Genomic DNA, 14941 nt, shown 5'->3' on the forward strand with positions numbered 1-14941 from the left:
ACAGGCTCATCACCAGTTATTTCCTATGTTGAGGTAAATCCTACACTGCACTGTGTACCTGAAAGGACTTCACCAAAATGTGCTGATTGGAAACCCTTGCAAGTGCAGACACCACTGTTACTCCCTCGTCTCTCTCCTTGCATTAGAAGCTGCGATACAGATTTGGGGTCGTAGTGTAATTCTCTCACCTGTTCCCCATCATTTGGTAACCTATGACTCCATAGCAAGACGGTAGAGTGCTTTTTTCAGAGCTGTAAACCAAGGGACTCTTTACAACTTTTTTTTGCTCTGCCCTGCGTTTAAAGGAAATGACTGGAATGTGCAGTATTATTGAAATACGGCGAATTCCTGTCCTTTGTGCCTGTGCACAATTTGGTGCCTAGCTCCAACGCAGACACTCTTGCACCATAGTGCAAGGGTATCTGTGTTGTTGCCATGATTGTTTTTGTGCAGGAAGGGCCATCTTCCTGCACAAAAACAACCCAGAGAGGCGTTTTCCTCATTCTATGTATGCTGTAGAATGCAGCACACATGTGAATACGAGGCCTCGTTACGCTTACTCTGAGAAGTCGTAAGCTTTTCATGCTGCCCCAGGTTTAAGTGAGTTTGTAAATCTGGGGCAGTGCCAAAATCAATGGGTATTGGGTGGGAATACCCACCGCAAAGCCTCCTTGAAGCAGAGTAAGGCAATTCAGCACTTTGCGGTGACTTGCCTTACTCCATATTAATGAGGCCACGCAAAGCCTCACAGGGTGGCTTTGTGTCACCTCATAGATATAATTGAGAGGCCTGCGCCAACGGAGTGTCAAGAAAACGGACGCTTCGGCTGTGCAGACCTCTTGTAAATAAGCCCTCATAGCTGCATAGAACCCACTGCAATGCATAAGTCCACACACCGCATATGGCCACGCTAATCGCCTAGGCCAGTGCGCCACCGCACCAGAAACGTCTCTGTGTCTTGTTCTGGCTGCTGGTAGAAGACATTTTCAGAGCTTTTTGGAGTTGAGAGAGGACATTAGATTCAGATTAACAGTATCGCCATAAAGGTGACCTCCGAATCCTGCATTCTTGTTCTCTTCCCACGCAATAAGTAGATACCCCTCCATAGGAGGAATTAGAGGGGTGAGTTGAGAAGGGGAGCATCAAACAGCAGAATATAACATCCTTAAGATTTTGTGGACAAATTGCTCATCGTTCCTCGAGGACACATTAAGAATGTAGTGCATACAGAATACATGTGGGATAGCCTGTGTATCTCTCCTACGGATTCTATAATATGCCCATATCCAGAATATGCAACTGAAGCCACCTCAGCTGTGTGCAGTTTGTAAATTGTTTACAGGAGGAGACGACTTGTGCAACTGATAGTAATACTCAGTATGATTTATTATCCAAGGGCACCTGAAGGTTCTTTTTTGGGACATGGGCCTTAGGCCAGGTGCAACCCCAGTCCCACAATTCAACTCCAGATTCCTCCCATACCGTGAAAATAATAAGGTATGGACCTGCTTTAGGCAGCCATGCACTGAGGTATTTTCTGCATGTGCTAATCGAGAAATTACAGCAGGGGGGGTGCTGTAAGGGACCAGTGTCTGATTCACATTTGGAATGTGCTCTGGCAGCCATTTTCATCAATAAGGTGCGTTCGATCCTGTATGATCATTTAGAGTTAATAGTTTTATATCACCAAACATTGTCTCTATTTGCTATGCTACTTAATTGATAATATTGGTTGCCTAACTGGGTAAAAAAGCAGATCAAGATATTAGCTTTTTTACTCGTGTCCCATAGCAACAGAACGCATATGTGGTGTGTATATATATGAACAACCAAAAGCTTTAGAGTGAGAAACCCGTTCAACGAAAATGCTCCTGAACGTGAACTTTTTTTCTTTAATGTTTTTCCTGTTTGTAAACGACTTGACCTTAATGTGTTCTTTTTCAGGTGTTTAAAACCTTCAAATCACCAAAGAACAAATTGCCTTTCGATAGCCATTGCTGATATTTTGTGGCGTGCAGGGAACAGAGACCATGCTGTTGTTGCATTGTGAGTTAAATGCAATGTCTTAACAAAATTATAACGGTTCATGCATGCATTTTTATAAAAAAAAAACAATTGTGTGGCCTTCCTAAATATTTATAAAGAGTTTTTTTCCGTTTGTAATGTTGTGGCATCTTCCACTTTTTTATATTTTTTTATTTTTGTTATTGTTATATCAATGTATATGTACTTTGGAGTGTATTATGGGTTGATAACATTCATGTATATTCATATTAAAATCCTAAATAAAAATAACATGAACAATTAATTTATATTCATACATATGGGTTAAATCATAAATCCTTCACAGATATGCTGATTATCATATCTTTTTATATGTGCATTTAATCTTGATGTTCTCAAGACATATGATATATTCTATAGGTAGATATCTCTTGAGACGTAGGGCCTTATTTTCAGTTTGACAGTGTGATGGACCGCCAAACCCACGATGGTGGTGCGACTCCATTTTGCACTGGTGGTCCAACTGCCCTATTACAAGTTGGGTGATCGAACCTCCATGGGACTGTTGCTGATGCCAGGAATCTGCAATCCCTGTCGGTTTTGCAGCGATCTGAGGCCCCTAATAAGCTGGTGGTGCCGCTGCGGCACTGCCAAGCATATTAGGAGTTTTCTCGCCGCCACAGTTTTCATGGCAGTGAAACTGCCATGAAAAGTGTGGTGGTGAGGAAACGGTTCCCTGTTGCCTCTGTTCCAGGGGATGCATGCACGGGGGTACATAGTGTGCCCCCTGTATGCGTGCACCCCCAGTTCCTTCAGGGCATAGACTTGACGGTCCATGCACTGCAGGAACATGCAATGGCGTTCCCATTGTGGGGTCTTGCTAAGGCTCACGTATGAGCCTTAGCACTGCATCGATGTGGGCCAGCCGCCACAGGACTGCCCACCTGGATTTCAGTCCTCCATTCATTTCAATCAACTGTTGATGAAGAAGAGGTCTTAGCTGCATCAACATCAACACTGATCTTGACTCTGGAATTCAACTTGAGAGGAGTGTGGGACAGAAGAAAGATTTGTTTGGAAGATCCTCTTGGGGCCTTTCCACCTTTGTGAAACTTGATTCGCAGTTAAAAAGAAAGGAATTATTAAATCTCAAGAATGATTGTTGGAAAGTGGATTATTGGTAGGGGCAAATATAGGTCTGCCACTGGCAATAAGGCCACTAACACAGTATAGGGCTCAGAATAGGTCTTAGAAAACTATTCCTATGCTCAACCCTTGGTAGCTTCGCAGGAATGTAAAGCATTTAAAAACACAAATTTAGTAAATGATCAAGACACAACACATAATAAAAATCCAACACCAATTTATAAGAATAGGAAATCTTTTTACCTTTAAATTGACACCAAAACAACAAAAATCCAATGTAGGGAACCGGAGATATGAATTTTCAAAGATTTAGCATTATATAGCACTTATAATCTTATAGCACCATATTGCGATATCTGGTCGCGATAGACCGGATCAAAGTCAAAGTTTCAGGCAGACCGCGATGGAGCCCTGAGCAACTATTCCTCGCGGTAGGTCCCGGTCATAGTTTTTACCTTCGGACTTCAAAAAAATTCTGGAGCTTTTTCTCACGGGGTCCCTCGATGCTCTTCATCCGGCCGAATTCAGTGAGGGTTCGCCGGCCTCGGAGTTCTTCTACTCCCGGTCAAACTCTGGAAGACAGACCTTCCGAGCTTTTAGTGGGACGAACCAGGATGGATCCGCCGGCTCGTGGTTGAAGGCAGGCGGCTTGTCTGGCCAGGTTGAGCCGGTCCCCGAATGGAGCTTTTTTCCAAAGTTGATCCAAAGTTCTCCAAACTTCTGGAACTTCTTCCTGAACGGTCCCAAAGTGTCTCGAACTCACTCCAAAGGTCTGGAAGCTCCAAGATGGTTCTTGAAAGTTGAGGACTTCAGTTCCCACAATCCCCTTGGACAAAACCCTTCCCAATCCACTGGTCGTTCTCCAGGTCGTTCTCCAGGTTGAGGATCATTGGTGGTGATATTCCAGGTGAGCTCTGTTAACCTGTAGCTTGCAGGCGAGTGCACTCTTTAGTTATTTTACAGCAATGTACTTCACAGGGCTGTAGTTTCGGCTGGTGCAGTCTTCAGAGGGCAGCCCTTAGAATTTGCAACCCAATTTCTCAGCATGGCAATGTATTGCTTTCTTAAGTTTCAAGCAGCAGATCTGAGAGACTCTGCCCCTCTCAGATACTTATTCCAAGTTCTCTGGGTCAAGCAGGAGGTCACTCCTGACCAATGGGAGCAGGTTAACTCCCCAAGTATATGACCACACCCTGTAGAGTGTGGCATTATTTTGTCCCAGAGTGCACCAAATGTTCCAGATTTATAATGGGTGATTTTCCAGCAGGGAGGTAAGAGCTGACTAAACACACCCCTAGGATGGCTACTTTCCAGAGCCTCTCCCCCTTGCATCTGCTTATTCTTTGCTTAATCCTAGATCTGGCTTTGGGTCAAGAAAGTAGAGTTGTAAATGACACTGAGGCCGTCCCCTTACCTTTGAAAACCATGGTTTACGACTCCTCCCCCTACTCTGGCATTTCTGTGGGATGCCCTCCAAGCAGAGCTGGTTAACTCCAGGGGCTCTTTATCACCTCTTCAAGGCAGCCTGGCTAATCCACTTAACTCTGACCAATCAGGACAGACCACTGGAAGGCTGCATCTGGACTTACAAACAAAAAAGTCTTATAACTTCTTGTCTGTACATTTTAGTAGAAATTCAACTGTATGATATTGTTGGATTCATCAGTACCATTCTGGGAAGTCTTTGAAAGGAAGTTCTATCATTCTCCTATCAGGAGTTATTAGTTCTTGCCATGTTAACCTATGTGGCATGGGATTTGCAATGGGAAAAATGACTTGGGCCATTTTTCCAGCACTAGGGCTTATAAAAACATATTTTTGAAGTACAGGACCCCACCCCATGAGACAACTAGGGGAGACTTTAGGGGTTCTGAATCTGGAGAAATAATGCTCTTAGCATCGAAGTCGAATTTGGGCAGCACTTTATCACAATTTATGGAGTGAAATGTGACATTTCACTAAACCCAGGGCATCCTCTCTTTTTAGAAGGGTCTACCTTATAAAACCTGACTCCCACCCCTGGGACACCTATGATGTTCCTAATATGCCAAAACATTGTAGTTTATCCCTTTTTAAGTGTCCCAAACACCAAAGTCGTGTTTGGGCACAATTTACTTTTTAAAAGCAGTCCTGCCACCCAGGGCTACTTTTAAACTGACATCAGGCTTCAGCAGGGCAGACATGCAAGTGCAGAAAAAAAGATGCTGGCCTCTAAACTGCCATTCCCTGTTGTGGACTAGCGACTTCTAGGTCGTTTTAATCCCCCTGCCCTATTATTTAATGGGGTCTGATAGGGTAGGCCATGTCAATCACAGGGGTACCCTATACCATAGTGTACCCTAGTGTATGTAGGTGTTTTTACTGTATTCTATAAAAAAAATTGTTTAAATTTGTTTATTGAGATTTTTACATTACCTGTTACCAGTTGCTATTGCATCATTGGCCGGTTATAAGATACATTTACAGGTATTTAGTTATTATTGTTTTTACCTTTGTAGTCTGCAATCTCATCATACATCAATACAACTTGGATACAGTAGTTTACAACTGTCCGGGAGTTTATCATCTGGTTTGACTCTACATATTTTAATATGTTATGTGAGGTCTTGTTGGGCATGTATCCCGGGGGTGTGGGTTGGTGTTTCGCCCTCACCTCTGACCTTGTATGTTATCTCTCATATGGTTCGTAACTGTATTCCCTGGCTGTTGAATTTGATTTCGAAAATGCCAAAGGGGGAAAACAAAACTGTGAATGGTGGGAGGGAAACCGGGTGTAAGGGAGGAATGGGAGCGGTCGGATTATGCGCCATGGCGATCAGTGATGTGACTGGCTGTGAGTCAGCGTGACTTTGTCCTTGCATGTGTGGGGGGAGAAAAGGCTGCATGCAGGGTTGCATAGGGATGCGGCTGACACGTCTTTGACATGTCATTGATGGTGTGTGTCTCATTGCTATACAGGGGAGGCTGGTATCTATCCTGTGGGAGTTAGAGATGGAGTTTGGGATGGAGGTTGTGAGACCTTTGGTGTTGCCTCCGTTGTTGTTTCCTGTGTGAATTGGAATAGTAGCTGTGCCCAATTAATGGAAATGGGATGTTTGTATGTTCCTTTCACTTCCTCTTCTCTTAGTGCCTCTTCTTCTGCTGCGCCCCAATTTTTCATAGCGCCCACCCATGCCTCTGCGGGGGGTTCTGTTGGGGCTCGCCAATGCATAGCTATTCCCCTCTTCCCTAGGAGAAGGGCCAGGAATACAAACACGCCACTGTAATTTTTCCATTTTCTTTTTGCGATAAACTCCCAGGGAGCATGCCTCCCATGTGGATATGTACAAGAGATTTACTGTAGCTTGGAGTGTCTGCTGTACCTTGTCCCAATACTGTTGGATGGTGGGGCAGTCCCAGAACAAATGTTTAAAGTTCACCTCCTGGGTTTGGCAGTGGGGGCAAGCAAAGTGCGTGTCAGGGTAAAAGTGGTGTAACCGGTGGGGTGTTAGATATGCTCGGTGTAGGACATTGAATTGTATGTTTTTGAAGCGTGCATTCCTAGAGACCTTTTTTGGGTATTCCAGCACCTTTTCCCATTCTTTATCGTGGAACACCCGCCCCACCTGGTCCTCCCATGTTTGTCGCAGCGTGTCTAGGGGAGTACTGGTCAGCTCTCAGATGGCTTTGTAGTGCCAGGTAACCAGGTGTCTGCTTGCGCCCATACGAAGGATCGCGTGTAAGACTGGATGTGTCGGGGGCTCCCCCTCTCGAAGATCCCAATAGTGTCAGCCGTTATCTAAGAGTTGTCTGTGTTAGGAATTGTCCTTGTGGGAGATCATAATGCTCCACCAGATGGGCGTACGTCCTTAACTGTCCTTCTTCAAATAGGGACTCAACCTCGGTCACATCATGGTCCGTCCATATTCGAAAGGCTCCTGTAGTATAGTATGTGTCCTTTCGGGGATATCCCACTAGTGGGATCGATGGGAAGTACAGGGGTTTTCCTTTCGACATGTGGTGTATTTGCAGCATACTTCACTGTATTCTAAATGTGTCTTTTTCAGCATGGCACGGGCCCTGAACCAGGTTAGGGAGACCCAGGGTCAGTCAGAGTCTGTTACCACCAGTACAATTCAGCAAAAAGTTGGGGGTGCCCAGGGCACAGGATGTCTTTGCAACAATGATGTACAGGCTCTTGATCTGAAAGACCGGGAAATGGATGGGAAAGGCACTCCCATCATGGTGATAAACCTGTACATCAATCTACGGAGGGAGGAGAAAAGAAAGGTTGTTACGAACATCTGTGACCAGATGCTCCTTTATGAATACCCAGGGCATAAGTGCATTGTGGTTGGCAAATCCTGGGGGGTGATCAGAGAGGCACCGCGGAGCATAAATGTAAACCCACATTCAGAAATATTTCAACACTGGACTATATTTTTCTGAGCAAATACTTCTGAGCAAATGTGAAGCATACCAGGTTCCAACTAGAACTGAAGGAGACCATCATCCACTCTCCATCACGGTCAACATGAGCTCTAAAATTGACATGGCCCTCAATCTGGTAGTCCAACTGCTTCCAACTAATGCTGGTCCACTTAAAAAAAAGTGGGGCCCAGCAGCAAAGTATTATAACAAAAGTGGAAAGCTATGTTTACACTTCCCACCCCAACCGTACAAATGACCCTAACAAGGAAAAACTGGGCTGCCAGAACAAGAGAACTAGATGCAGCTTTAACCTCCAATAAGGAGCAAACCAAACCTTGCCTGCCCATGACACACAAGGCCTTCTCATACCCTGCAAACAAAGAGTTCAAGCTTAGTTAAAGAATGTGTTGTTTGGCTGAACAAAGACACAGAAGGGCCCAATCACTGAAAGAGCATTTTAAGGAGAAAACAAAAATGCAGTGTAGGCTTTAAAACAAAAATATATAGAGGAAGAGTGGAAATACATTCACGCTCTGCTGGCCCCATGCAAGTCGCAGGAAATCTGTGGCTACAATAATGGCTTGACAAGCAAATTGACGTGCAAAGAGGACGCCATCCCTGCAGAAAAATGGGTCGACCACGCAAAAAGCCTCTACGTAGACAACAAGAAATCTAGGGCCACTTCGGAGACCCTAATTGCTGGAGCCATAGAGGGCCTTGAGGAATCGCCAAATGTAAATACTGAAAAGGAGACAGTAACCATCTTGAAGACAATCTGCAAGGATGGAGTTACAGGGCCAAATGGCCGACCTGAGATCATCTTTAGTGAGGATACCTAGCTGTGGGTTCCCTATATGTCCAAACTCTTATCCAACATCTTGGAATCATGGAAAGGCTCAATCCTGCACCTAATACATAAAAGGGATCATACACAACATCAGGAAATTCTAGGCTAATTGCACTCTTAATTGTAGATGGAAAAGCCTTCGCATCGGTGCTCTTGCGTGAACTGGAGAACTGGATCAGGGGCAACAATATCATTCCATTTTACCAAATGGGATTTCAGCCAAACACATCACCAATGGACAACGTGATTATTGTGTTATGTTATTAGAATGTATTATGTGCTCGAATCACCCCTGAAGGGGTATCTCGGCACGGATGCCAGGAAACAGCAGAACTAAAGCAGTTAAAATAAGTTGGTCCTAAGTGTTTTCCTAAATTTCAAATGCTCCTTGAAAATTCGCATTTGATGAGGCAGCTTTTTCCAATAAAACGAGCTAGGAAAGAGAATGACTTGCCCCCTGACCAGGACTTCCTGACCCTAGAGGCCCTGAGCAATGCTTTGCCGGAAGATTTTAAAAGTCTTGGAGGGGAGTAGCGGGTGAGCATTGACGATAAATACCTTATAAAGCTTTATGGGTTAAGCAGTCGATCTTAAAAATGATTCTGCTTTTCACCAGTAGCCAATGTAGAGCATGAAGAAGAGGAGAAGAAGCTGCTTTAGAGGAGAAATCACAGATAAGGCGTGCAGTGGTGGTCTGCGCCACTGGAAGCTTAGATAGCAGCGACTCGTTTGTTGAGGACAAGAGAGCATTTCCGTAATCCAAAAGGCTAATGACCAGCGCCTGGACTAAGTTTTTCTTGCTCTAAATGGTAATAGAGGGAATGTTCTTCTCAGCAACCTCATCATATAGAAGCATTGGCCTGTTCTATCTGGCGGCTAGGGCTGTTAAAAAATACACAAGCCCGCTCTACGCCAGTTTCATCGATTGAAACTGTCTGCTTGGTGGATCCCAAAACAACTTCATGCAGCCATTTTCGACCTATATACAGACACTTGGGTAACCCAAACTCATGCCACCGCAAAAATACATGCAAAGAAAGGCTTGAAAAAGGGAATGCTTAAAATAAAAATACCCCACATACAATATGTGGATGACCTGGTGCTACTAGATCACACAAGCATTGGCATGAGGAGGGCACTAGGCATTCTATACACCTACAATACTACCAGCTTGCTGCTCGCAAATGCCACAAAAAAACAAAGTCCTGATATTCGGACCAAGGGCCGAAAAACACCAGCTAAAATGGCACCTAGGCCCCTTAACCACGATCGGTAAATATAACTACCTTGCCGTTTAACTATCGTATTCAGGAAAACCCTGCTATTAGGCAAAGGCCCTTGAAGAAAAAGCAGCCAAAACATTGTTTGCCCTAACCAAAATTGACCACAAGTTACAGAGCCCAACAGCAGAGGTGATTTGAATAGTAACATGTGCCAAACTGCCACCTACCATACGTTATGGGCATCTTGCATATCCTGGGATGCTGACAAAGATATTTGAGCATATTCATGTAGCTGCCTACTGAAAAATATACAGTCTCCCTAAATTAACTAGCCGCACACTGATTCGAATGGAATTTGGGTTGGTAAACATGGACATTGAATGCAAAAAGGATGTAATCAAATACTACCATTAAGTGGCTAGAACAGACAAAGACTTCTTGAAAGTAGCCCTGCAAATAATATTTCAGGGCGATAAGAGCGCGTGGGCAACAGTGCTATAACTACATAAAATTTGAGCACAGAATGCCTCATGAACCCAGTTGTCATCCTACAGCACATGAAGAGCACTTTAAAGATGCAAGGCTAGCTCCTGTCACAGGAACAAAATCTAAATGAAATAAGGCGCACCCTGGCGCCATGGGTCTAGTTAAATCTCATAAAGATGTTCCCTACAACCATAATTGAGAGCGACCTTGGGAAGACCAGCCTTGAGGCACATATAGTTGACCAGACTCCTGACACTGCCTATATGGTAGCACAGGTCCCACTAGAAAACAAAATCTCCAGGGCAAAGGCAGTGCATCTTGCAATCCCTAGAACCCCTAGTACGTGAGTTCTTCTTTTTTCAGCGCCGACAAGCGCAGATCCGGGAAGGGCTAGTACACTAGTCATATTTTGACAAACTTTTTGGCCTATTTTGGCTTTTCTTTTCGAGTCAGTTTCGACTCCTGGTGCCGGTAGGGATGCCTGGATTCAAGCTGTGCGACGCCTGTCACCTCCTGATGTCGGTGACCGACCCCCACCGCCTGTGTCTCTACTGCCTCGGGGCCGACCACGACTACAAGTCGTGCCCCGACTGCTGGGCCTTGACCTCGAAGGCTAGGTGGGAGCGATCCCGCAAGCTCCTCGAGATCCGGCAGTCTGCTCCGCGCCGCTCGAGGTCCCGGTCGAGGAGGAAGTCGAGGGACCGGTCGCGGAGCCGCAGCCATCGATGCTCGTCGAGCCATCACCACTCGTCGGGCTCGAAGTCCTCCAGTAAGTCGAAGAAGAAGTCGTCGAAGAGGCGACATCGCTCTTCTGACTCCCCTCGCCGGTCGCGTGACTCGGCTGAAGGTTCGGGTGACACCACCTGCGCTACTCCGGAGCCGCGGGCGTCGCGTCCGGTCCCATACCCTGGACTGCATGCGACGCCAGAGGAGATACGTGACTTCCTCGTGGCCATGAGGATTCACTTCCCTCCGTCGAGACCTGCAAGCGCGCCTTCGGGCCCTGCAGTCCCGACTTCAGTCCATAGGGGTGCAGCGGTGTCCTCCCGATGCTGTCGGGGGCTTCAGCCCTTGCGCCGTCGTCGACTTCGGTCCCGACGCCGCGGGGCCCTGGGCGATCCAGGCCTAGTTGACCTTACGACTCCTCCGCTGGCGCCGACCCCGATGGTGTCACTCCCGGTGCCGTCTTCGGACGCCGCCGCCCCCGGTTTCAGTCCGGGTCCTGCGTCGGAGCGGTGCCGCTCGGCCCCGTCTCCGGCGTCGGTTGGTGAGCAATTCACCTATGACCTGGCTCCGTCATTTCTGCCTGTTGATCAGGACACGGATGAAGGGGCGGACTGGGAGGGGTCTGAGAACCCTCTGGCACAACAGTGCCAGTGAAGTCAAGACTGGGCAGATGAGCTGGGGAAGGCCAGTGGTCTGGATACATAGCCTGACACATGATTCATCTCTCTTCCCTCCGTGGCTACGGAGGAAGGTGCTACCTATGGTGTGGTGTTGGACAGGGGAGCCAAGGCTTTGGCTCTTGAGCTACCTGCTGCGGCGGTGAGGACTAATCTCCTCACCAAGGTGCTTCAACCGCCAGTAAGCTCTTTGGAACCTATGCTGCCGTTCAATGAAGCCCTCACGGACATTCTGATGGGCACTTGGTCCAAGCCCTCCACAGTGCCCCCTGTGGATCGGAACGTGGCCCGACGCCACTGCCCGGCTCCGGGCGACCCCTGCTTTCTGTCCGTTCACCCTACCCCTGAGAGCCTGGTGATCCAGTCCTCTACATCCCAGACCGCGTTCCCGACTGCACCTCCAGATCGTGAATCCAAAAGGTTTGACCAGTTTGGAAAGAAACTTTTCGGCGAAAAATCAGATAGTGCACTTGAGCGTTTTCAAGCACTCCAGGGCTACGGCCAAGTCCTTGGGCCTGTCGGGCCAGCGCCTGCAGACTTCGGCTTTTCGCCCCTTTCATGGCCAAGGAACGGGCGCCCCCACATGATCGCCCAGCCACAGCCCGCAGAACCAACCTCAGCGCGGTTGCGGACGTGGGAACCGCCGTGACGGTGCCGGCGAACAGAGGCCTGGCCAGTCCACATCCACTCCCGCAGGATCTGCCTCAAAGCCTTCCTAGTCCGAGCTTTCAAGCCCATTCGACGCCATGGGGGGGCAGGGTCCGCCATCACCTCCTCCACTGGTGTCACTTCAGACAGGTGGGTGCTGCAAATCGTCCGAAGGGGCTACTCCCTCCCCTTAGAGGCGACCCCTCTAGCCATGCCACCTCAGTACCACCGCATGTCGCATCACTCGCAACTTCTGCAGGAGGAAGTTATGGCCCTCTTGGCCAAGGGGACCATCGAGCGCATTCCTGGGCCAGAATTAGGACGTGGTTGCTACTCCCACTACTTTCTGGTACCCAAGAAGGGCAAAGGAGGCCTATACCCTATCTTGGACCTCCGGAGCGTCAACGGCTTCCTCCGGAAGGAGAAGTTCAAGATGCTGACTTTAGCTCAGGTCCTGGCTGCCCTAGACCCTGGAGACTGGATGGTGGCGTTGGACTTGCAGGATGCATATTTCCATATCCCCGTCCTACCGGCCCACCGGCGCTACCTGTGGTTCACGGTAGGCCATGAGCACTTTCCGTTTACCGTGCTCCCCTTCGGCCTCACCAGTGCCCCTCGGGTGTTCACGAAAGTGATGGCGGTGGTCGCTGCTCATTAGCGCAGTTCAGGGGTTCCAGTCTTCCCCTATTTCAACGACTGGTTGTTGTAGGCGGGCTCGCCCAGACAGTCGTCTCCCACCTCCAGACTACGGCCGACCTCCTGCATTTGCTGGGGTTCTCCATCAACGTGCCGAAGTCGCACCTGATTCCCTCTCAGAAGCTCCTCTTCATCGGAGCGGTTCCGGACTCAGCGCAGTTTCGGGTTTATCCTCCCGAGCTGTGGGTTCGGGATATTCAGGCTCTGATTCCGATCTTTCAGCCTTTATCCCGGGTTTCGGTCAGGTTGACGCTGCGGCTCCTAGGGCTGATGGCCTCCTGCATCCTACTGGTGCATCACGTCAGGTGGCGGATGCGGGCTCTTCAGTGGGACCTGAAGTTTCAGTGGGCACAGCATCAGGACAACCTATCCGACCACGTCCTGATCGCGAAGGGTGCTGCCAGACAGTTGCAGCGGTGGCTCATGGACCGTGTTTGGGTCAGCGGCAGATCCTCCTCCCTTCCCCAACCGGAGCACGTACTGGTGACGGATGCGTCCCTCCTGGGATGGGGGGGGCACATGGGAGAGGCGGAGATCAGAGGCCTCTGGTCTCCGGCGGAGTCCCGGCTCCATATCATCCTTCTAGACCTGCGGGCGATCCGACTGGCACTGAAGGCTTTCTTTCCCTCTGTCTGGGGAAGTGTAGTGCAAGTGTTCACCGACAACACCACCGCCATGTGGTACTGCAACACACAGGGCGGGGTGGGGTCGTGGACCCTTTGTCAGGAGGCTCTGCAACTCTGGACATGGCTGGATCACCAGGGCATTACCCTGGTGGTTCAACACCTGGCAGGTTCTCTGAACGCCAGGACGGACAAACTCAGCAGCCTGTGCATGATGGATCACGAATGGCGTCTAAACTCGGACGTGGCGCAAGGTCTCTTTCAGCAGTGGGGAGAGCCTTGGTTAGATCTATTAGCCACCGAAGAAAACGCGTAATGTCATCAGTTCTGCACGTTTGAATTTCCAAGGCGGCACTCGCTCGGCAACGCTTTCCGTTGCAAGAGGAGCTGCGGTCTGTTGTGCGCCTTTCCGCTTATATCACTTCTGCCCAGAGTGCTGAAGAAGGTCCGGTGCGACCGAGCCCAAGTCATCCTTGTGGCTCCAGATTGGGCACGAAGATGCTAGTATCCCGAGCTACACAGCATGCCAGTCAATACCCCGATTCGTCTGCCTCTTCAGGAGGACCTTCTGTCGCAGCAACAGGGGACGGTCCTCCACCCGAACCTGTCCAGTCTCCACCTACATGCGTGGAGATTGGGTGACAGTTGAGGCCATTTGACTTGCCTCCTGAAGTCTGTGATGTGATTCTAGCAGCCAGGCGCCCCTCCACAAAAAAGGTATACGCCTGCAGGTGGAACAAATTTGTGGCATGGTGCACAGCAAAGGCTGTGGATCCACTTTCTGCCCACCTTTCAGAGGTTTTCCTCTTACTTCTTTCTCTTGCCCAGCAGGGCTCTGCCCCGGCACTATCAAAGGCTATCTCTTGGCCATTTCAGCATTCTTAAGGCTTCCTGATCAGCCTTCTCTTTTCAAGTCCCTTGTTGTAAATAGATTCTTAAAGGGCATCACACACATGTTTCCTCCTGTTCCCTTCATGAGGCCTCAGTGGAACTTGAATCTTGTACTGACTTATCTGATGTGCGCTCCCTTTGAGCCACTTCATAACTGTCCTCTTCGTCTTCTGACTCTTAAAACTGCATTCCTGGTTGCCATCAGCTCTGCCAGGAGCCTCCTTTCCTCTCTGTCCATCCGGACAAAGTTGTTCTGAGGACTCGTCCTTCTTTCCTGCCCCAGGTGGTTACAGCCTTTCAGATAGGGCAGTCCATCACCTTGCCCACCATCGTTCCGCCTCTGCATCCCTCGAAAGAGGAAGAGAGGCTCCACCGTCTGGACCCAAAACATGCGCTCTCCTTTTACCTAGACCGCACATGCCACTTCCGGGTGGATGACCAGCTCTTTGTTGGTTACGTGGGCGCTAAGAAGGGACGGGCTGCGCACAAGCGGACCATCTCTCGGTGGGTCATTTTGTGCATCAAGGTCTGTTATTCCCTGGTGAAAAAGGAGCCTCCTGTTGG

General features: G+C 48.6%; 1 protein-coding gene across 4 annotated transcripts in view; it reads left to right on the forward strand.

Moving 5' to 3' along the window:
- Positions 1–14941, forward strand: part of MINDY4 (MINDY lysine 48 deubiquitinase 4) — a 638720-nt gene that overhangs the window by 413776 nt on the left and 210003 nt on the right. For all 4 annotated transcript variants that reach the window (XM_078665290.1, XM_078665287.1, XM_078665289.1 and 1 more), the window contains exon 10: positions 1945–2046. In XM_078665290.1, the coding sequence (XP_078521416.1) occupies positions 1945–2046 (102 nt within the window). The remainder of the gene's footprint in view (positions 1–1944; positions 2047–14941) is intronic.

Source organism: Lissotriton helveticus, chromosome 10, assembly GCF_964261635.1.
Source record: "Lissotriton helveticus chromosome 10, aLisHel1.1, whole genome shotgun sequence".
NCBI classification, from domain to species: domain Eukaryota; kingdom Metazoa; phylum Chordata; class Amphibia; order Caudata; family Salamandridae; genus Lissotriton; species Lissotriton helveticus.